Source organism: Pelophylax lessonae, assembly GCF_965119305.1.
Source record: "Pelophylax lessonae genome assembly, chromosome: 3".
Lineage (NCBI taxonomy): Eukaryota > Metazoa > Chordata > Amphibia > Anura > Ranidae > Pelophylax > Pelophylax lessonae.
The window spans coordinates 543,112,683-543,133,927 of record NC_138770.1 but is presented as its reverse complement, the minus strand read 5'-3'; the positions used below and the strand labels follow the sequence as shown (position 1 = coordinate 543,133,927).

Genomic DNA, 21,245 nt, shown 5'->3' with positions numbered 1-21,245 from the left:
ATATGGTCTTGTAAGATTACTATTCACTTATTTATTGAGTCTTTGTACTATGCACTTTATACCCATATGTTATATGGTTTTGTGAGATTATTATTCATTTATTACAATTTAAGTGCTGCACTTTTTATGTATAGTTCAGATGTAATACCTCTCCAATGTCCTTTAAAACATTTTAGCTTAAAGCAAAAGATGTATTTCAAAATATATTAAAATCAGGGCTTGACAAATTTGCCTGAAATCTAGGAGCCAGCTAAAAAAGTTAGGAGCCAATTTTTTTTTCTTTTTTTTAAACTAACAACCAAGCTTTATTTAAAAAAAAATGGATACTAAATTTTACACATAAATATGACTAGAACCCCGCTCTCCTCTATAGGGCAATCGGATGGAAACAGACCGTCTGTCTGTTTCCATCCAATGCCAACTGATCCGATCCACGGGATGGATAGAAAATAGAACCGCCATCCGTCTGTTTTTGGCGGACAGGATCAGATGGCGGCAGATTACCGCTCCATAGAGGAGACTGAAAGTTCTGATCAGGTCTGCCTGAGAAACTGACAGGCGGACCTGATCAGACAGCCTGTGTGAAAGGGGCCTTCGGCTGTGTGGCTGTGGCATGGCAGGGAGATGATAAATATATATATATATATATATATATATATATATATATATATATATATATATATATTTTTCATTAATTGAAAAAAAAAAGAAATTATTATTATTATTATTTTTTTAAATAATTTAAAAAATAAATAATAATAACCACATTCCCTGTCCACTTACCTTTAAGCAAAGGTAAGTGGAAAGGGAGATGAAGCCTGCAAAATTTTCATCTCATCTCCTCTTGGGAAGGAGATGGGCAGGCATTGAGAACAGGCAGTGGAAACAGTCATTAGTGACTGCTTGTGAAACTCCTGGCCACCACAAGAGGGCGCCAGTTCCCCGTTGGAAGCCTCTCTCATCTCACAGAAGAAGGCCGAAAAGCCTGGCCTCAAATTTCAGACGGAGCGGTAGTCCGTGCACTCGGGGAGGAGGTGGGGGGGTGCAAAAGGGACAGGACACCTCCTGCAGGGCACCCTAGGCGCCAGGTCGCTAATTCTAGTCGCCAATGGCGCCCGGGGTTTGTCGAGCCCTGTATTAAATGGTAGAACTATTTTATTATTGAATAGAGTCATGAATAGTTAAAACTCATGTCAACTTTTCTTTTCCTTCTCATCCATTGCAGGACTTAGGAAGTCTTTACTTTTGGGTATTATTGCTGCCTACAGTATTATAAACTAAAAAAAACAAAATAGGCAAGCCGAGGAGAAATCCTCCCAGTGTGCCTCAGTTTGTGTTTGTTTTTTTTTCAATTTTTTTTGATGCTGGCACTTTGTCCCTTTTTGATTGCAACTTTTTGACATTGCCATCCTCAGCCAGGCTTTTGGAGTACTGTGTCTGGATTCTACTGCACTGCACATGCAGGGATATCCTGGAAGTGACCTTGAGGCATTGGACACTTTCCAGATTCTGTTCTTATAAAAATTGGCTAAAGACTCACTTGGGGTATAGGCCAGTCAGGCTGAGCGCAGTGAGGTACCTCAAATATTTGGGTCATTGGACACCTTAAATCCTTGTTCCTGACAGTTTTGCGGTGAAAGGGGTTGATGCTGTGGGACTAAGCACTGACATAATCTGCTGGGGGCAGTGAAGCGCACGCATGTTTCATGCTTTTTCCACTGCAGCTTCTGCTTGCAAAGAGCCACATGGAAACTTGATCTTCAGTCTGTTTTTGTGGCCAACCGACATTGGTCACCTCCAACCATCCGATCATTATTTGCTGCCAGCTGTGCAATCTTCAGGAGTACCTGAGGCCTGGCCTCTTAGGCTGGCCATACATGGTTCAAATCGTTAATGAGCAGGCTGAATGTACCAAGTTAATTGATCCATTATCTTGGGTACAATCAACCTGCTGGATTCTCTTGTGATCCTTGCTACCAGCTGCTGTAGCCGCATAGCATGCTATAGCGATAATCACGGTCTTCTCACGGTGGGGATGGCTTCCCCTGCCCCCACCTGCAGCAGGAGAAGACAATTGGTGATTCCATTGTCAGCAGTACTTGTGTGGATGGTGGTTGCAGGAAAGAAATTTGCACCATGTATGGCTGGCCTTAGCCTGAACTTCTATGTTTCTTTACTCTCACGTGGTCGCATCATGGTTAAATTTAGACACCAGGGAGGAGGGGTGGTGGGGTCCTAAACTTGAGTGTTACCTGCTCGGGTTCTACTAGTTCTGGAGCTGCCTGACCGTGCCGACATCCGCAGCCTGGAATCATGCTATTCTCTTTGATTATATGGTATTTGGCTGCATCAGGTGTGGCAGAGCCCTATTCTCTCTTTGCTGAGGTTTTTGGCATGGTTATGCAATATTTTATGACCGAAGGACCCGGATTAACCAGTTATTTTTGACTCTGATAACAGAGGCCACAAGCACGCTCCCACAGCCAACCCTGCAGATTCTGTATCTGATTTCTCTACAGGCTCAGCAGTTTCCAAGCCATCAGCTGCAGAGACTCTAATTCTATGTTGCTCCAGTCCTTCACTGATTGGCTTGTCCCTGAGAAGTTGCAGTCTCCTGCTTTCATTCCCAAATTAAACTGCACTGTTTAAGCTCATGTTGATGCAGTGTGCACCACTCTGAAACTAGAGGATCAGCCTGTAGCTTTTATCAGCGCTGTTTCCAGTTTTGGGTCATTTAAGACTCTTAAGCCCTCAAAGGCTTTCCCTTTGCACTTGCTTTTCTAATTTTTTCTCTATGGAGATTGTAGTCATCCTGACAAGTTGTCTTTCTCTCCCTCAAATATTTATTAGCCTTTTATCTGTTTAGTATAGGTATTGTGCAAAAGTGTATATCCCCACTGTGAGACTAGCAGTATCCCGCCTAAAAAGGGGGGCTTACTATTTAAGTATAGGACACACCTGTCTTTAGGGACCCAACTTATAAGCCACTGGAAGCCCTTTCTAGAGCTCTGCTGTCACTGGTGGTTCCTGCTGTTCATTTAATTCTGGTTGTTACCCTAATTGCCAAACCATGTCTGACTGGTTAAAATGATCTAATTTCTTGACTCTTTGCTTACAGAATGCATGTAGCAGATGGCTGTTTCATTATATTTCAGCTGTGATGGTTTGCTATAAGCCTCCTGCCTCAGTTGTTACATATATCCATTCACATGCCTCAGTATGCTTTGGCTAAAGTGCTGGACTGTGGAGTCCTTGTGTAAAAAGTATTTGATCCGCATGGCGGACAAGGGACAGCATCTTTTTAGGCCAGTTCTTCAGGATGCTGCTGGTGGCAAGAGCACCTATCTTTCTCAGCATAAGAGGCCCACGGTACAGAATAAAAAAGCCTTCTCCCCCTTATCTGTAAAGAAACTTCCCTTTTTTTTTCCTCCACCTTCTTGACCCCACTTAGCTAACTCAGTTTGTCAAATCCTCAGACACGCTTTCCTCTGCTTGTTGGGGCACCTCCATTTTTTTAAATTGCGGAAGACGCTTGTTAACCTATGCAGGCACTTGGTTAGCTTGTGTCTTAGATATTTGGGTGTGGGAGGTAATCTCCCAGGACTACAAAATGGAGTTTTGCTCCCTAAACCCCTCCTCGGTTTATGCCCTCCAAGCCTTCTGTGTCACTGTCCAGATTAGCAGATCACCATCAAAACCTCTGAGTTCTTCGTACTAGTGTGGCAGAATGGTTCCAGGGGTTTTACGCCAACCTGTTCTGTTTCCAAGACTAAAGTGGATATTCATTCTATTCTGGAACTCAAAGTTTTGAATGTCTTTATTTGCATCCCAAAATTCTGCATGGAATCTACCAAATCAGCCATCGCCTCCCTTCACAAGGGAAACTTTCTGGTTTTTCTGGACATCAAAGATTTGTAATCACATGTCCCAATCATTCCAGCTCATGTGCAGTTTGCCCATTTTGCCTACACTTTCAGTAGATGACCCTGCTTTTTGAGCTGTTGTCTGCACCTCGGTTTATTGCTGAGGTGCTGGCCCCTATTATACTCTTAAACACTAATATATACAGCGATACCAAATCCAAAGGATAACATCCCACTCAGTCAGCTGCCTGTTACAAAATTATTCAATATGCTCTCTGGGAAAATGTTGCAAAAGTATTTGCAATTAAAACAAAAATGTATCGGAATTGTTTCAACAGGTCCATACACTCTTCAAAGTCCATACATACGTCATGTCCAAACAGAATCTCATGATTTATGTCTCTTTTGTTAATGTAATCCACAATCCTATCTTTCACCATTTATTTGCTGAAAACATCCCCCATGCTGCAAAACTCTTCTAATTCACAGTAGAAGAGGGACTAATACACACAGCAGATCTTTCTGTATGCACTGGCTAGACCCACACAAAGACACCTCTAGAGTTCTGTGTGCTCAGAAACTTCTGTCCCACTTGTAACCTGAATAGTCTGGGTAGATTCGCTCCACACTGCACAAGTGATTGTGGCTGTCACACTGTCTCCAGTTTCCACCCTCTCACGCTCTTCTGCCATCCAAGCCTCACTGTCAGTGCTCTCCTTGTCTGAGCTGCATACCTCATGCTGTGGAATGCCATTCAGCACCCCTCCTGCACAGCTCCACCTGAGTTTCTACAAATCACAGGGATCCAATCCTCAGGTTGTCAATTGGATAACTTGAAAACAAGAATAATGTTCTTGCTTGTTATGTTTTAAAATATTAAAACGATATTCACAAGCCACTAAAATGATGGCGCAAATCAGAGCCACTGTCCCCAAGTGCACCGCAAGAGCCTGACGCTCTCTCCGCAGTTATGAATGGTTACTGGCTCTTCAATTGGTATACATGGCACTTGATCACATCCAACTACGGATGCAACTAATGATTATTTTCATAATCGATTAGTTGGCTGATTATTATTTCAATAAATCGACTAATCAGATAATAACCTTAAAAAAAAAAAAAAAATTGTGGTGTATAATTTAGTTAACCACTTAAGCCTCTGAAGATTTTACCCCCTTCCTGACCAGGGGGTATTTTGCGATTCGGCACTGCGTGACTTTAACGGACAATTGCGCGGTCGTGCGACGCTGTACCTAAACGAATTTGACGTCCTTTTTTTCCCACAAATAGAGCTTTCTTTTGGTGGTATTTGATCACCTGTGCGATTTTTTTTGATCATGCGCTATAATCCAAAAAAAGTGACAATTTTGCAAAAATAACAATATTTTTCACATTTTTTTATATGAAATTCCCCCCAAAAAAATGTAAAAATCAAATTTTTTAAAAATTTTTGGCCAATTTGTTTTCTGCTACCTATGTTTGGTAAAAAAAATCACAATAAGCCTATTTTGATTGGTTTGCGCAAAAGTTATTGCGTTTACTAACTAAGGGAAAGATTTTTGTCATTTTTGTTGTTTTTTTTTTTTTTTAACGAGTAATGGCGGCGATTCTTGGTCCTTTGACCAAGAATAGAAAACTTCTTCTTGGTCAAAGGACTTTTCAGACAGTGAATGTGGTTTTCGTTCGGAAATTGCATTCGTTTTAAAACTGAATGTTAAAAGTAAGTTACATTTTCAAACGACATTCTTTTATTCAGCGAATGTATAAATATTTTTCGTATGAATATTCTCGTCCGAAAATCGATACGTGTGTAGCCAGCATTAGGCTCGGTTTACACCTATGCAGCTTGCTTTTTATCTGTCTCTGCAGTGCTTTTTGCTGTGCGTTTTGCGTACGCGATTTTGCTGCAATTTGCGTTTTGCATTTTTTATGCTTTTGGTTTTGGCCAATTTGTTGGGCATAATAAAAAACTCAATGTTATACTTACCTGCTCTGTATAATGGTTTTGCACAGAGGAGTCCTGATTCTCATTTTATGGGGTCCCCCTGACGCTTCTGGCTCCTCCTGCCTTCAGAGTGCCCCAATAGCAAGCTGTAAAGTATAGTATAGTGTGCCCCTATAGCAAGGTAAAAAAAAAAAAACACCTGCCTTTAAAACCACTTACTTCCTGCTCGGGACTGCATGTCCCATGAGGCATTGCTCCTCACACATTCACAAGTTCTCAGACACTGACATGTATGGATGGTGTACTGAGCTGTACACTGTCTGCTGATATGTACCAAATAATGCATCCTGTATGCAGGCCAACCAATCGACTGACAAACTAATCGATTATGAAAATAGTTGAAAATATTTTTATAATCGATTAGTTGACGATTAACCGATTAGTTGTTTCGGCCCTACAGCCAACGCGTTTCGATGGTTTACAGCCTTCATCATGGGTGGAGGGCTGAGTGATATTACTTCCTTTTAACTACTTCAAAGATTAACCCCATTTTAGCCATTAACTAATTCATTGTCCTTTTTAACCACTTTACAACCGGAGGATTTTGCTGTCTTCCGTCCAGGCCACTTTTTGCGATTCGGCGCTGTGCGACTTCAACTGACAATTGCGCGGTCGTGCGACGCCGTACCCAAACGAAATTTACGTCCTTTTTCTCCCACAAACAGAGCTTTCTTTTGGTGGTATTTGATCACCTGTGCGATTTTTACTTTTTGCGCTATAAACAAAAAAAGAGCGTTTATTTTGAAAAAATAACAATATTTTTCACATTTTTTTATATGAAATTCCCCCCAAAAAAGATGTAAAAACCAATTTTTTTAAAAGTTTTTGGCCAATTTGTTTTATGCTACATATGTTTGGTAAAAAAAATCGCAATAAGCGTATTTTGATTGGTTTGCGCAAAAGTTATTGCGTTTACTAACAAAGGGAAAGATTTCTGTCATTTTTGGTGTTTTTTTTTTAACGCGTAATGGCGGCGATCTGCGATTTTTTTTTTGCGGGACTGCGACATTGCGGCGGACAGACCGGACCCCTGACTGACATTTTTGACACTTTTGGGGGTACCAGTGACATTACTGCAGTAATCAGTGCTATATATATGCACTGTTACTGTAAAAATGACACTGGCAGGGAAGGGGTTAATTTTATTGGAGAGGGAGGGGTTAATGTATGCCTGGTGCTTACTGACGTGTAGGGGGGGAGGTGACTGTGTGATTCATGGACAGATCGGATGTCCAGCTATGCTGAACAGTCCGATCTGTCACTCCCTGTCACTATGGAGATCCCCGACGATCGGGTAAGAGCAGCGGCGATCGCCGCTGCTCCTCCCCTGGCCCGACTCCCGCTGTGAATGAAAACAGCGGGAGCGAGCCTCCGGCGGCGCGCAAGCGCCGCCCAGAAGGGGAGGAGTCCAGTCACGTTAATACTACGTGACTGGACGGGAACGAGCCACTCTGCCGCAGTAGTATTACCGTGAGCGGTAGTAGAGTGGTTAAATATAGATATAATTTAAAAAAAATGCATAAAATGACTTTGGCAGAATATATGACACCCTTATCTTTAATACCATACTTTAAAGGATTTCATAAAAAAAACAATTCAAATTGAAATCCATATTTAACAATTCATATGCAATGTTCCCAAGGTATATGTCCTTTCCCATTAAAGTGAAATTACAGTCTAAAATAAAAAAATATGAGCAGGCTTTTCATTTCAGAACTGACGAGCAATGGCTCATCAACAATAAAAAAGCATACAGGTACCTGCCTTATAGCCATCTTTTCGGCATGGTGCCTGTGTGCTGAGATGAATAAACTCCTGCGCATTGGTCAGTCAAGATGCTGGCGAGGGAGTTCATGAACATTCGGCCATTGGAGAGTTGGCGACTATTGCAGACTAGCTCTACTTTAAGGTGCACTGGCTTCTTGTTTCACTATGTCTAGGTGGTTAAGGCAGACCATCTTCCAAGCTTATGATCTCAAGGGTTCTATGTTTTTCTGTTGAGGTGCATTCTACTAGATATGCAAGCTTTTTTTGTTTATTTTGTTGGCATCAAACAACTGGTTCCCAGGTTTGTAAGGCTGCCACGTGATCTTCTGTTCACATATTTTTCAAGTTCTACCAGTTGACATTGTGGCTTCAACTAATGCCAGTTTTGAGCATATTCTTCAGGCATCTCTTTGAGCAGCAGGCAGTCCCCAATTCTCTGTTGTTTTCTTGGGCCTGTTAGCAGTTGTTTACTATGTTTCCCAGCCCTCAGTTGGACAGCTTTTGGACATCCTGAAGTTGGAAGACTTCATATGTCTCTAACTGGGTGAGGAAAAAAACATGATTTTTGCACTAACTGTAAAATCCTTTACTGGGAGTCCATTGAGAGTCCCATCCCTCTGTGTTATTATCCTGCTAAAGGTACTGCTTTGCTTCAAATTGAGTCATGCTGGTAATGGTAGTCTCTATCCTGGGTTAGCCCACGTTTTTTGTTTGCCAGTGTCCAATCCTGTTGGCGGCTGTTTAACCACAACTTTAAAGACTTCCTATGTTCCTAAATGGACTGCATGAAGAGGATTTTACGGCGAGTACAAAAATCCTATTGATTGTGGTCTGTGTCCATAGGCAAAATTTTCTCTAACTTCCTGTCTTGAAGTTAAGCGTGCCCATTGAAACTATTTTTTTCTATTCTTGCTCCGATGACCCCTTAAAATTTAGGTTTTTTTTCTTGCAAATCTATTGCAATAAAACTTGAACAAATCGAGAGGGTGAATTTCGACAGGGGGGGAAAAGACAGCAGCTAAAATCTGGCGAGTTATCTAGCTTCTTCCTGCTTTATCCAAAATGGAGAAAATAATATGTTTGGCTTTAGATATCCTTTAATTGAAAATCCAGTTTTACTATGAAAAAAAAAAGTTCTCCACAACTCGGCTATATACGCTTCAGATCCTTCCCTGCTTCTGTAATGTGCATCGTTTATTGCTCATTCTAAAAATCGCTTAGTAGTAGAATCACCCCTTGCTATAATCGCATGATCTTACCCAGCATTATACAGCGAAATCCCTATGGCACTAAGCCTAAAGCTGGCAATATGTGATAAGATCCCTGCTGCCACAAGGGAGATTAGCTGTGTACTCATCTTTGCCAGAAGGGATTGCAGCTCCCAGAGGTTGCCTGGCCCAAATACATAAAAAAAAAAATCCAAAAACTGTGCCCACGATGTGTACATCTAAAGGAGATTCTCTTACCAACTATGTAGTCCTATCTGACTAGATACAAATTTGAATTGATTGTTCAGGTTTGTCTTATTAGATAGATTTGGTGCATCTAAAGTTAATTGTACAGACAATTCACACTCTGTTTTATATGTTGTATTGCCAGCTTAAGAAATCATGTTGCAATGTCCCATTCCATTCAAAAGGTGCCTGTAGTTGAACCTTAACTAAAGTTCTGCTGCAAAAAACAGCAAGCAGGCAGGCTTTTATTGCCGAAGAGACATGCAAAGTTTCTTCTGCAATAAAATGCCTCTATCTGACATTGTTGTGTGAACAGGGCAGAGAACCATTCTGTTCTTTAAACCCTTGCAGAACACGTGCAGAAAAACTGACGTCTCTGCACCATGGTGTAAACGAGGCCTTAAGTAGAATGAAAGACCATACAATAAGGCCTACTCGATTAGGTACAAAATGTTGTTTCTGATTTTTACTTTCTGATATTTACTGTATAACTCTGTGATAATACACACACACTTAAAATGTATTTTTTTACCTAGTAAAACAATGCTGCTTTTTAATTAATAGAAATGTTTTGATACCGTTAAGTATTAGGACTAGGTTCACACTTATGGTGGAGCATGTGTAAATCGCACACATCCCTGCACCCACAGGCAAAACCTGCTGTTCCTTAGCAGATGCGCTGGGGTGCCATTAATTCTTTAATTGCACCCCTGCTATTAATCCTTAATGGCACCCACATGCATCCGAAAATGCAGCGTGTTTTCGGGTGTGGGAAACCGCATGCTGCTGCATCCTGGGACTGCCCTGTGGATGTGTTTTAGGAAAAGGGTCAGGGACTTTTTCACTGCATTTCCTGCAGGTACAGCAGCCCATTCACATTCAAGGCAAAGCAATCATGTCTGTGTAATGCTCCCCCTGACCCACTCATACTTCTCCAGCATTTATCAAATTGGCTGGTGTAAGCGTGTAAAAGAGTGGGGACTTCTCCGTCTACCTCATGAGGCAATACTTGATCCCAGTAATTGACCGCCAGCTCCAAGCATTAAATTATTGAAGGTTACATGCTCCGCCTTACTTGGCAGCATCAAGCATTTTGTCCTGGCTTTGACACAGGAAAGAGCATCGTTGGATTGCTAGAAAAGGTGGTCTTCATTGGGTGGGGGGGGCTTTACATAGATAGTATCCCTTTGCCATGACTCTTTAAAAACACAAGTAGGGTAATTAATGATCTACATTTGTTTTCTCTAACCTTAACTTTTTTTTTTTTTTTTCAAACTTTCCTTTTAATTTAGAAATGGGAACAAATTGAAAATAACTCCAAGCTGAGGCATGTTGGAAGCAACTTTTGCCTAGACAGTCGGAATGCCAAAAACGGTGGTCTAACAGTAGAAGCATGCAGTCCTTCTTTATCGCAGCAATGGAAATTTTCACTCAACCTGCAACAGTAGGAAGTCTCAACAGCTAGGAAAAGTTGGGGGAAATAAGCATCATTTCATGGACATTGATTCCGAACGCATTGCAGATGTATTTGTTGAACGTTCTTCGGAATTTATATACCTCAGTATTCCATCTTGACATTGGAATGTGGGATGTAGGCTGGGAGAAGAATTACAAGACCAGGGCCTTCTTCTGCTCTATGTTGTCATTGGTTAACAGTATTGTATCACTGTACGTGGGCCCTTGAGGAAAATCAACAAAATAAACTATGTTACTGCAAGAGGGGAGGTATAGATACACGCTTGAAAAGAAGTGGTAAATCATATCTGGCATTTCTGTGGACATAGTTTTTTTTATATATATCTATCTATCTAAAAACATTTTCTTTATTGGGAAAAGTGGTCCAGATCCCTTGATCTGAACATATTGCAAAGTATGTTTGCAGCTTCTCAGAAGACTGAATAAATGCAATACTTCCTTGGTTGGAGGTGACGCCTGAGAAATCAGGACAGTAGAACCATTTTTGTGTTGTATAAAGAGTTTTTAAATTTGCTAGTCCTCATCAAATTACTGATAGAAGATCATGTTTGCTCAGTCCAGTTGCTGCCAGAAGTTTTGTATTTTCTCACTTGAGCTTTGAGTGAAAATGTGTGCATTTTGATTGTGTCAGAATGATTTTATCCTTTTTTTTTTTTTTTTTTATTGATCAGAATACAGTGATATTGTTTCATTTGAAACCACCTTTCTGAATCAGTGAACTCTAAAAATTCCAATCACAATAGAACACTATCCTTTTGCTTGGCATTGTTAAAATGATTATTTTCTTTTTTAATTTCTCTTTGCCAAGGAGCAGTCTTTTTAAAAATGAAAGCAAACACTTTTTAACTGTACACCTGTATAGTGTTTAAAATTAAAGAGATTTAACCATCCCAAACAGAAAGTTCAAAAACTGTGCTCTTTTGATAGACTCGTAAACTCAGTTTTATTAAACCTTAGCCTAAACCTCATAAATAATTTATGTCACTAGGGGGGAGATTTACTAAAACTGGAGCACTCATAATTTGGGTCAGCTATGCATGGTAGCCAATTAGCTTCTAACTTCACCTTGTTCAATTAAACTTTGATAATAAAACCTGAAAGCTGATTAGTTTCTATGCAGAGCTGCACAAGATTTTGCACTCTCCAATTTTAGTAAATCAACCCCTATGTGTGCTGTTGCTTTCTATCAAAAATCTAGTCTTTGGTTGTATATTACCTGACAGTTGTCCCTTCCTCAGAGCAGCCACATTATTGCGGTAGATTTCTGTATTGCCACTCTGCCCCTACATGCTCCAAATTCATTGTGAGGAAGCCTTGCACTTCCTCTTTCCTCCCCAACTATACACCTGACCCTCCTACACATCATGGGAGGTCAATGACCGTGATTGAAAGTGAAGCACTTCCCTCTTTTCCCCTGTCATTCTTGCTGCCCAAGTGGCCATCGTAAATATGCACTTCAATAAAACTAAAACTCCACTCGAACATTGCATATATTTTTTATTCATTTATTCCAATTTAGAACTTTTTTTTTTTAAATATACATTCTGCGTGCGTACCCTGCAGAGTTCATATGTGGTCATGTGGCAAAACGTTCAAACCAAACTCTTAATGAGAATACAAAAAATAGCAGCAATGCTTGGTTTTATTGGAGGTCAAGGTCATGTAGAAATGAAGGACAGGGAAGCAAATAGGAAGTGCTTTGCTGTCAATCACGTTCACTGAGACGTCTTGCAGGAGTGTTAGGTGAGGTTATATTTCGTTTTCGTTCATTGACAGACACAGCTCCTGATATTCATAACCGTTGGGTTATACTGACCCCCTACAGGAGTAAGACACTAGGCAGAAAAGAATTCTGACTACACCCATGGGCAGTCCCAGGGGGTATACTCCCTCTCTCTGCTATAGCCACTCATTTTTTTTTAATGCCTAGTCAGAAGTAAAGCCCTTTTTCTTGGCTGGGATCTTTGGTGCTGCAATATTTTTTAGATAGAAAATGTTTTTCCTTCTGGATTTTTTCCTGTGCGATCTACAATCAATTGGCGGACTGAGCAACGGGCTAGATAATCTAGATCCAGTGGTCACCCCTGTCTGGCCAGCGAGCGCGCACAGACCTCTGCTCCTTGCTAGGTCGGCCGCAACATAGCCCCACTGGACGGGGGCTGGCCTGCGAGTTAAACGCTTCACGGGGTCGCATACGACCGAGTCTCGGCTCGAGTCGCAGTGTTCCCCCGATGGACATGAGTTCCCTTCCTTCCCACAGGCATCCCCCCTTACCAAGTCCCTCATCCTGCCCCCCCCCCCCTCACGCTGGGGCAGTATTGGTGGTCTGGCAACTTTCCTGGAATGGGGGCAGGGCGCTAACTGCCCCTCCTCATCCCCCGGTGCTGACTGACATTTCCCCAACTGATCCCTACTCTGAGGCTGCGGGGCCCTCTGGGTCTCAACCATCCATCCGTGCACTGGCGGCAGTCCGGGAGTAAGACACTAGGCAGAAAAGAATTCTGACTACACCCATGGGCAGTCCCAGGGGGTATACTCCCTCTCTCTGCTATAGCCACTCATTTTTTTTTTAATGCCTAGTCAGAAGTAAAGCCCTTTTTCTTGGCTGGGATCTTTGGTGCTGCAATATTTTTTAGATAGAAAATGTTTTTCCTTCTGGATTTTTTCCTGTGCGATCTACAATCAATTGGCGGACTGAGCAACGGGCTAGATAATCTAGATCCAGTGGTCACCCCTGTCTGGCCAGCGAGCGCGCACAGACCTCTGCTCCTTGCTAGGTCGGCCGCAACATAGCCCCACTGGACGGGGGCTGGCCTGCGAGTTAAACGCTTCACGGGGTCGCATACGACCGAGTCTCGGCTCGAGTCGCAGTGTTCCCCCGATGGACATGGGCCGGAGTGTTCCGGTGGACATGGGCCCCTCCTTGGGACGGTCGGACCCTAGAGTTCCCTTCCTTCCCACAGGCATCCCCCCTTACCAAGTCCCTCATCCTGCCCCCCCCCCCTCACGCTGGGGCAGTATTGGTGGTCTGGCAACTTTCCTGGAATGGGGGCAGGGCGCTAACTGCCCCTCCTCATCCCCCGGTGCTGACTGACATTTCCCCAACTGATCCCTACTCTGAGGCTGCGGGGCCTTCTGGGTCTCAACCATCCATCCGTGCACTGGCGGCAGTCCGGGAGTCCCTTGTGTCCTGGGTGTAGGTGGCTTTTGGGTGACAGGCTAACAAAAAGCGCCCCTGTCTCATCAGTTTCCGAATCTGATTCGGCCGCCGCAGATGTGGGTCACCCTGCTGGGTCTGCAACCACGCACCTGGAATCCTCTGATTCCTCCATGTCTGTGACCAAGTACGAAAAGGTGCTGGTGGATGCACTGATTGTATCTGTGTGTAAGGCCCTGAAGATGGAGGACGCAGCTGAAGCTGCAACGGAGGCGCAAGTGCCCTTTGGCACTCACAAGCCATCCAAAGCGGCAAAGGTGTTTCATTTCCCTACCTATTTTGACAGAATTGTCGCTAAAGAGTGGGGACGACCAAAGAATCCCTGTGGGTTCCCTAAGCGCTTTGCTAGGCGTTACCCTTATGAGGAGTCTCTTCTTAAGTGGAATGTTCCACCGGTGGTGGACCCTCCAGTTTCAAGGTAAATAAGGCAACCATGATTCCCTGGCCTTTAAGGATCCAGCTGACCAGAAGGCGGAGGCTGTGGCCCGCACTTTTTACACTCTGGCTGGTTCAGCAATGAGGCTGGTATTCACCATCGCCTGCACCGTGACCTGGAGGGGGAATAGCTTCCCCCCCGCCTTTGATGAGCTGGAGGACCAGCTGGTCCGGGGGCTGCAGTTTATCTGTGATGCCTCTTTGGATGCAGCTTCCCTGATGGCTTGCCTCTCTGTTTTGGCAGTGGTCCTTCGGCTTGTCTTTTGGCTCAAGTGCTGGTCTGCAGATCAGACTTCAAAAAAGGCCTCGACTGATCTTCCTTTTCAAGAAGATCGCCTATTTGGAGCCACCCTGGATGACATCATTAAAGGTCTCAAAAGGGGAAAGAGTACTTTTCTTCTGCAGGCTACTAAGGGTAAGGAACCTCATCGTAGACATGGGCCTTCCTTCTCAGCTCATATGTTTTTTTCATCCCTCAGGGTCGACTGACAAGGGCTTGAAGCCTTTCAGGGCCTCTTCTGGAGGATCCAAATGAACCTGATCTGGCAAGCCAAGATTGGGATTCTCCAGATCTGTGGACAAGGCTCCTTCTGCATGAAGGTACGCCTTCACCTGTACCTGGGGTGGGGGGATGTCTTTGCTGGTTTCCAGACCCCTGAACTTCCCAGGTGCAAGACAAGTGGGTCCACAAAGTCATTCAGTCCGGCTACAAGAGATTCACTCTTGTCCCCCGGCAAGGTTTTTTCCTTCCAACTTGCGCCTGTCCCCAGTCTGCTTACAGGGCCTGTTTGGGGCGGTACAGGACTTGTTCCTTCAAGGGGAGATTGTCCGGTTCCAACCTCTGAACATTTTGAGGGGTTTTAGTCAAACATTTTCACAGTTTCCAGGAAGGAAGGCAAAGTGCGTCCAGTCATGGCCCTCAATGCGCTAAACTGCCTTGTGTGAGTACAAAAGTTCAGAATGGAGTTCATTAGAGCGGTGGTGGCATCCCTTCCTCAGTGGGATTTCCTCGCCTCTATCGATATCAAGGATGCCTACCTTGACATTCCATTATGTGCCAATCACCAGCGTTTTCTCCGATTTGCTGTGGGAGATGAGCGTTATCAGTTTGTGTCTTTACTCTTTAGTCTCGCATCTGCTCCTCGGGTCTTCACAAAAGTATTAGCCCTGGTGCTATCTTTGCTACACCAACGGAGGATCGCTGTACTGGGCTACTTGGACGATCTCCTTCTGCAAGTGGAGTCACCCTCTGCTCTAGTGGAGAACCTGGAGATCACAATACGAATTCTGCGGGAGTTGGGCTTGATTCTGAATTTTCAGAAGTCTGCTCTTGTTCCATCCACAATGCGGACTATCTGGGCCTTACTCTGGACTCAGCCTTTGCCAAAGTGCTCTTCCTCTGGACAAACTCCAGAATTTGCCTCCTGCTGTCCAACAGATGGTCATCCTGCGGGACTTGCATGCGGGTGCTGGGCCTGATGGTATCTGCCTTCGAGGCTTTTTCATTTGTGCAGTTCCATACGAGGTCCCTGCAAAGGGAGATTCTGACCAAATGGGACAACATTTTGCAGTCTCTGGACAATCAGATCCGGCTGAGTCTGGGAACAAAGGAGTGTCCGATATGGTGGCTTTGTCCTCTGCACTTCGGCTGGGAAAATCCTTCTTTCCTTTGTATTGGACAGTGGTCAATACGGATGCCAGCCTATCCAGCTGGGGAGGCGCCCTCGGCAAGCATTCTGCTCAGGGGATCTGGACGCTGGAAGAGTCCAGACTCCCGATCAATGTCTTGGAACTTTGAGCGATCAAACTATGTCTGGATCATTGGATGGATCGTCTTCAGGGTTGTCCAGTGCGTATTCAATCGGACAATGCCATGGCTTATGTCAATCACCAAGGGGGCACAAGAAGTATCCTGGCGGCTTTGGAGGTAGCCAGCATTCTAAGGTGGGCAGAACAGTTTGTTCCAGCCTTCTCTGCTGTACACATTCCCAGGGTGGAAAATTGGCAGATGGATTACCTCAGTCGGCAGGTGTTGGACCAGGGGGAGTGGTCCCTTCATCCGGAGGTGTTTCATCAGCAGTGTCTCTGGTGGAGCACCCCCGTGGTGAATCTTGTTGCATCTCATCTCGACAGAGAGGTGGAGAGGTTTGTGGTTCAGTCAAAGGATCCTCTGACAGACGCCACAGTATCCTCTGATTTAAGCCTTTCCTCCTCTCAGACTTCTGCCCAGACATTTCTTCGCAGGATCGAAGCAGAAGGGATTTCGATCATCTTAGTGGCCTCGGACTGGCCTCGCCAGGCTTGGTACGCCGATCTGGTGTGACTGGTTGCCGACGTTCCTTGGCAGCTTCCTCTCAGGGAGGATCTGCTGTCCCAAGGACCGATCTTCCATCCTGCCTTACAGTCGCTGGCTTTGATGGCTTGGCTGTTGAACGCCAGGTGCTGAAGGATAGGGGTTTATCTGAGTCAGTGATTTCTACACTGTTGAAAGCTAGGAGTGCGAGTCTCTTGGGGTTCTTTCTCGCTCCTTCTCGGTGGCTCAGATCTTGACATTCTTTAAAGGGGAGGGGGGTTGAACAGAAATTGGCCTTGAGTACCATCAAGGCCTAGGTGTCGGCTTTGGCAGTCTTCTTCCAATGACCTTTGGCCACACACTCCCTTGTGCGTTCCTTTCTTCAGGGTATCTGACATTTGTTTCCTCCAGTGCGGGCTCCGTTGCCGCCTTGGGATCTTACTTTGGAGCTTTCAGCTCTACAGCAGCCTCCCTTTGAAAATATTTGGGAGATTCCTCTGCTTACACTGTCCCAGAAGGTGGCCTTTTTAGTGGCTATCACCTCTGTGTGCAGGGTGTCGGAACTGGCGGCCTTATCCTGTCGTTCACTTTACCTGGTGATTCACAGGGATAAGGTGGTTCTTCGCCCCTGTCCGTCGTTTCTTCCAAAGGTTGTCCCTGATTTTCATTTAGATGAAGATATTGTGTTGCCTTCCCTGTGTCCCAGGCCTAAACGTCCAAAGGAAATTGCCTTGAATGCCTTGGATGTGGTTTGGGCAATTAGGGTGTACCTGGCAGCTACGGAGTCTTTCTGGAATTCAGACTTTCTTTTTGTGCTCACGGATGGACCTCATAAAGGGTTGTCCGCTTCCTCTGCGACCATTTCCTGATGGATCAGAAAGACGGTTGTTCAGGCCTATTCCATCAGGGGGCCAGGTTCCTCCTTTTCCTGTCAAGGCGCACTCTACTAAGGCACTTAGTGCCTCCTGGGCTTTCCGTCATCAGTCAGTGACACAGGTTTGCAAGGCAGCCACTTGGTCGTCAGTGCACACTTTTACAAAGTTTTATAAAGTGGTTGTGTTAGCATCTGTGGATGCTTATTTTGGCTGCAAGGTTTTGCAGGCTGCTGTTTAAGAGGACCTGATCCTCTTTGAGGTCGTGTTGGTTTTTTAAGGTGGGCTCCAGTTGTTTGGTTGCCTGATTGGCTAATGTTTAGCCTAGGGAATTTTTTTAGTTTTTCCCACCCCTCATGTTTAACACTTCTTTGGGACGTCCCAATGGTTATGAATATCAGGAGCTGTGTCTGTCAATGAACATCAGAGAAATGGATTTTACAGTAAGTCAAAAATCCCATTATATATATATATATTTGTCCATGAATTAAACGTGCACTCCTTTCATGGGTTCTTTGTCACTTGCTTACTCTGGGATTTTTAAAATGTATTTATTTATTTACAATCCGTTTCGTGACCACCAAAGCACCAATTGTGGTAGCGTGTGGTCTGCGTGGACAAGGGCAAATAACGCATCATAATGCAGTGACGTGCATAAAACATCACATGCTTAAAATGTGCTCCGTACACATATTTCTTATCGATTTACTGAAGAACTTACATATCAACTTACAAAAGATCTAAAATAAGGTATTTACTACCATTCTAAAATGGCAATATATGGACAATTATTTTACAAATACCATAAACCTCCCATACATTAAAGCATGTGCATGCATGGGTTTACAAAAACATTAAAGGGGTTGTAAAGTCAGAATAGGATAAAAAGCCTTCTGTGCGCAGCAGCCCCCCTAACACTTACCTGAGGTCCCTCTCTGTCCAGCGATGTCCATGCGTGTCTCAGTCGTGCGAAATTCTCCCTCCTGATTAGCTGAGACACGGCAACGGCGCCATTGGCTGCAGTTGCTGTCAATCACAGTCAGCTAGCCAATCAGGAGAGAGAGGGGGGCGGGCCAGTGTTCCGTGAAAAAACCATACCCGTGAGAAAACCATACCCTCGCCACTTCCGGTGCACCTACGGAGGGTATGGATTTATCAAAGTAGTGTGTGTAATGTTACACTTGCCGCCGTTACATTAAAACAGCTCCTATGCAACATGAGTCATCTCCGCTCCTATCCCTGTCACTTCCCTGATCTCGGCTAATAAATATAAAAGCGGATCACGGAGCCGACATCTCTGTCATTTACATTTCATAGACCCGCCGCCGCTTTTATATTTAGTAGACGACATCAGGGAAGTGACAGGGATAGGAGCGGAGATGACCCATGTTGCAGCCGAACTGTTTTAATGTAACCGCCGCAAGTATAACATTACACACACAACCGTGATAATTTCATACCCTCCGAGCATGCGCACTTGTCAACTTCTCTGCTGTTCAATGATGTATCCGGGGCTCTGAGCATGCGCACTGCTACGCTGCTCAGCTGTTTCTGACAGGAAGTGACGAGGGTATGGAATTCTAACGAGGTATGGTTTTCTAACGTTACACCGGGTCTCTTTGTTTGAATGGACACGGAGCTGTGACTCGGCTCAGTGCCCCCATAGCAAGCTGCTTTCTGTGGGGTCACTGAACAGGAAGGAGGGACTAGGAGAGCAGAAGAGGGACCCAAGAAGATGAGGACCCAGGCTGCTTTGTGCAAATCCACTGCAACAGAGCAGGTAAGTATAACTTCATTTTTATAGGGAAAAAACGAGACTTTACAATCACTTTAAATTACAACTTGGTTTACATAGATGTCTAACACCATTTATAAATGCATATACAGTATATAGATTAAAATGTTTAAAGTCTCTTTAAAAAAAAACAAAAAAAAAAAAAAAAAATGTTATGCTCTGTGCAGTAGTTTTGCACTGAGCAGCCTGGATCCTCCTTTTTTTAGGTCCCACACCGGCGCTCCTGGCTCCTTCCGGGTACCCCCACAGCAAGCAGCACACACAAGCAGGCGCGCTCCCTAGCCGCGGCTCTGTATTGTCCATTCACAGCCCTGCTCCCCTTTTCTCCTGATTGGCTCAGTGGCGGTCATTGACAGCATTGGGAGCCAATGGCTCTATCTGCTGTCTCTACCAATGAGGAGGTAGAGTCCCTGGAGAGCCAAGGCACATTGCTGGATCAAAATGGGGCTCGGGTAAGTTTTCTGGGGGGTGCTGCACACAGATGTTTTTTTCCTTCATGCATAGAATGCATGAAGGTAAAAAAAAACCTTGAGCCTTTAGAACCACTTTAGAAAGCCTTTAAATTTACAGGTAAATCCATTTCACAACATGATTGAGCATCAGAAATATAAATGCAACTTGGGATGGCTACAGATCAGCTTTAACGAGTCAAAATCTAATTTTGCACCCATAAGGGAGACTATAGTTAATGCACAGAATTAGTAGCTCTTTTTAGTACTTTAAGTTAACTCGTTTTTTTAAGTAAAAATTAATTGGGGCACAGTACTTTATGTTCTGTACTTTTGGAGTGTGTTTGCAGGAAATATGGAAGCCGAAACCTAATCACACCAGACTACTGAAAGGCGTTCCACTTCCATATGTATTCCACCATGATTGTTTGGTTATTCATGCTCTGTTATTTTATCATAGACTTTATTGAGCATTGTTTGTGGTATAATTTTATTCAATTCAGCTTGAAGCAACCGTGGGGAAGGTACCAGTCCCCTGTTAAAATGTACCATAATTACATCATTTTCTCAATTTTGTTTCTTCAAATATGGTACCTAGGAGGTAGAAAATTAAGCTAGCTATTGCTGTTTACTGTTAGGCAGATTTCGAAAAAAAAAAAAAAAATTGTGTATCTATGTAATTGCAGCAGCCACTTAAGCCAAGATAAGATCAGCCAAGAATACGAGGTTTAAATTTTGGGCAGTCATTTTGCCAATAGGCACACATTGTCAATTCTGTATGTTGTCATTGTTGGACATGCCTTCCGAACTGCCAGAGGATTCCTTAACAAAGTGTAGCACAATAGCCACCTTTGTGTGCTATTATACCATTGGATTTTCCATCCCGGCTGAATAGTAATGATTTGGCAGGAATGGTCAGGGGCAACATATATACACACCAGCTATTGGCAATATAGGCCTAAAAGTAACCTTTGTTTACTGCTAAGTGACTTGCATATGGGTACCTTCACAACTGTTGCACACTAAACTGGTCAAATAGAAGAGAACTTTGTGAAATACATATTTTTTTGTCTCTCTCGTGTTCAAGTGTATCAAATTTCAGTCATTGTTATTGAATTGCTGAAAACTGAGGAGAGGCAACGCACACACAAGATGGGTGGTTAAATGTATATTCTCAAAAGCTTACTCTGAAATCTGTCCAGTTTGTGCACCCCATTAATTGCCTTTATATACTGTATAGAAAAAATTGTAGGGTTACTTTTGCCCATTGCACTCTAGATATATAGTAATTGTCGGTAATGAGGTATCCCAGATGCTTTGCCAGATTTTCATTGCTGCCTGTGCTCCAATTGAGTAGAGTTTCCTTCTCTTATTCCAGTCACCACTGGACACCAAAAACAATGGGTGTCTATCTTTCGAGTGGGGAAACGGTAACAGCATTTCTGTAAGGTGGGGAATGGTTACAACTACTGGTTTTGATCGTTGCCTCACTACTGTCAAGGTGGTTAGGAGGAAAAGGCAATTTCTGTAGCAGGATCACAAAGAACAGTAAGAACAATAATAGCAGTTCTAAACCCCCCCCCCCCCTCTATTTAATGCTAAAACAGCTCACCTTAGAG

The 21,245-nt window shown here is 43.8% G+C and overlaps 1 protein-coding gene across 1 annotated transcript in view; it reads left to right on the top strand.

The window, feature by feature from the left end:
• GALNT2 (polypeptide N-acetylgalactosaminyltransferase 2) overlaps nucleotides 1-11,497 on the top strand; it is a 245,143-nt gene extending 233,646 nt beyond the window's left edge. The window contains exon 16 of the mRNA XM_082249573.1: nucleotides 10,382-11,497. Within this exon, the coding sequence (XP_082105699.1) occupies nucleotides 10,382-10,537 (156 nt within the window). The 3' untranslated portion in view covers nucleotides 10,538-11,497. The remainder of the gene's footprint in view (nucleotides 1-10,381) is intronic.
• The last annotated feature ends 9,748 nt before the right edge of the window (nucleotides 11,498-21,245 follow it).